At 36.3% G+C, this 2,810-nt stretch overlaps 1 protein-coding gene across 1 annotated transcript; it reads left to right on the top strand.

Annotated features, from left to right (window-relative positions):
• Positions 1 to 568: 568 nt before the first annotated feature.
• Positions 569 to 2,342, top strand: LOC149159050 (uncharacterized). The gene is made up of 2 exons (XM_089434174.1): positions 569 to 1,599; positions 1,719 to 2,342. Exons 1-2 carry the CDS (start codon positions 601 to 603, stop codon positions 2,340 to 2,342), a joined length of 1,623 nt encoding a protein of 540 aa, XP_089290300.1. The 5' UTR covers positions 569 to 600.
• Positions 2,343 to 2,810: the final 468 nt, after the last annotated feature.

The following is a 2,810-nucleotide window of genomic DNA, read 5'->3' as shown; positions in this document are numbered from 1 at the left end:
TATATATATATATATATATATATATATATTAAATTTTTTATTTTTTTTTTAAACAAACTTTTTTATTATTTAAAAAAGAATTATAATTTTTTTAAAACAATTTTTATTTTTATTTTTATTTTTTCCCTAAAAATACTAATTATGAAATCTACATTTTATATTTAAATAAATAAATAAATAAAACCTAAATTTAAAAAAAAAATTACATTTCTTTTTTTATTTAAAAAAAATTAATAAAATTAATTTTCTTTTTTAAACAATTCTTTTTTTATTAAAAAAAAAATTATAACTTTTTTTTAAACATTTTTTTTTGTTTTTTATTTAAAAATATAAATAATAATAAAAAAATGATTTAAAAAAAAAATTATATATATTTTTTATTTAAATATTAAAAAATTATTAAAAAAAATATATAAAAATTTAAAAATTAACATTCTTTTTAATTATTAAAAAAAAAATTTACGGGCCGCCCATCGGCTGCCCGTGGTGGCGCGGCGGTGGGCGGAGGGGCTGCGTAATATTTAACGGTCCCGCCGTAGCTGTAGAAGCACTAACTAAACCATTTTCGATTCTCAGTGCACTTCTGAACATCCGAGAGCCATGGAATGCAGGAAAACGATGATGCGCAAGACCTCATCCAATTTTCAAAGGGAGTTGCATGTTCCTGGCGTAGCTACTGCGGTTGTTATAGGGAAGAGTGGCAGAACTATTCGGAGCTTCCAAAACACTCCGGGGATCTCTTCCGTGAGAATATCTTCAGGAAAAGTTGAAATACGCGGTCACTCTGAGAAGGCCGTGCAGGGTGTTTCTTTCGACATTGAACGTCTCGTATCCTCTGCCATTATCAAAAGGAAGGGATACCATCCAGACTTTTTGGTCACCTGTTTCTGTAAATATCTTACAGAGTCGCTCCAGTGTGTGAGTGAAATTTGTTTTGAAAAATTTTCAGGAGAAACGTCTTCGTATCACAGAGATCAATCTAGTAAGTCATACTTTTGTTTCAAATCTGGAGCGAGATGGGAGCAGGGATCTTCCACGCCTGAATCCGATGGATTGCGGAAATTTAAATCTGAAATTTCCGATGACATGGATAGCCTATCTTCTGAATTTACAGGCAAGATGGGTTTTTCAGATAATGTGGTATGTTCACATTGGGATTTTTCGGCATATCAAGCCAAATTGCTTCCCTGCCTGCAATTCCTGCGCTCGCAAGAGCAGGAAACGACGAGGACGATTAAATTGATGATTCCATTTGGAAAACAACTTTTTGATGGGCCTAATTTATGTGATCAATTTCACCACGGAGGTTTCATTTCTATGGCACACCTGCAGGAGCTATACAAGGGAAGAAATTTGAAACATTTCTTCTCCACTGCATGTCCAGAGACAGGTGTAAGAGATATTAGGGTTCAGTTAGAACGGCTGGAATATGTGAAGGTCTCCAGTCTAAAGAAAATTAGCATTCATGTTGCAGATCTGGAAGACCTGGAGGAAGGGCAGCATCAGCGATTTGATGTGTCCATTCGTTGTGATGATAACCGAGGGTCAGTGCATAACAGTGAACTCAAACGCATTTTCTGTGCAAAAGATTATTTTCAGGTATGGTCCTGATGCCCTGATGCTCGATTTCATTGATTGAGGGAAAAGCCCCTTTTATTTTAGTAATTGTGGTAAATCTGTTCAATTAATTAGGAGTAGCATGAAGCAAGTGAATGCAGGTGCTAGAAGTGGAAAGGGAAGCGTTGGATCATGATCTTGAGAGAGCTTACCGAAGGTGTTTGCTCCGGATTCAGTTTGATAATGGGGCTACATCTGAAAATGCCATTAGGGTTGCTGATGAAGCTTATGTTAATCTACTAGATCCTGCAAGGCGAGATCGATGCCTCCAGAAAGCTGTGGAAGCAGGGAAATCAACCATGCTCAACCCCTCTTCCAGATCCCCCACTGGTTCAGAACAAAGGGCTGTAATTACTAGAATTCGAAGGCTGCCAAAGAGACATGGGTTTGTGACCTTCTGTAGAGAAGGGCAGACAACAATGGATTTCAGGCTTGGAGTTGTGACTCACGAAGCGGACCTCAATAACATTCGGCCAGAAATGGTCGAATTCGTAGAGCAAGCCTGGAGGGATAGAACGCCTGATGAGTTACTTGTTTTTCCACCGCCGGGCAGGTTTCTGGTTATGAACATCCGCTATAAAGAGACGGAAACCTACGTTACAGAGGATTGGAAATTTCGAATTTCAAGGGTAGGAGAAGGGGACAGAAGTGGTATGATAGAGAACAAAATATGGGAATGCGGATTGAGCAGCAGATTGTTACGGTACAGATTTAATCAATTTTGAGCGAATAATTCTTAGTGCAGTTGGAAAGAAATATAAGCTGCTTGATGTTGTTGGTTGTGGAGCCTATTCAACCGTGTGCAAGGGATTGATCAGGGGTACTGCACAATTCATTGCTATAAAGGTAATGTATATATTCCTGTATTTTGTTGCTCCTATTCATGAATTTTCAGAACAATCTCTTCTTCGGAAGGTTAAAAATTAGCTTCGTCAGCTTGACAATATTCGTAGCAAAGACCCAGCTTGATCCATCCTCTCTATTTTTAATTTTTTTTTAAAATAAATGGTATTTTTATTATATTTATGGAATATTGGTTTACCCAAGGGAAGGAAGAATACTAGCACAAGTTTAAAATTTTAAGGTTGCTGATTATTATTTTTTATCAGAGCATTCGTAATACATAAAATGTTATAAACGGGCTGCCTATGTTGGATATTTACACCAAGTGTCCTAATTAAACAAAATCAAAC

The sequence above is a fragment of the Pinus tabuliformis genome, chromosome 5_2, assembly GCF_031772625.1.
Source record: "Pinus tabuliformis cultivar Carrire ecotype Pingquan chromosome 5_2, CPIR1, whole genome shotgun sequence".
Taxonomy (NCBI): Eukaryota; Viridiplantae; Streptophyta; class Pinopsida; order Pinales; family Pinaceae; genus Pinus; species Pinus tabuliformis.
This window is presented reverse-complemented; position numbering and strand designations above follow the sequence as displayed.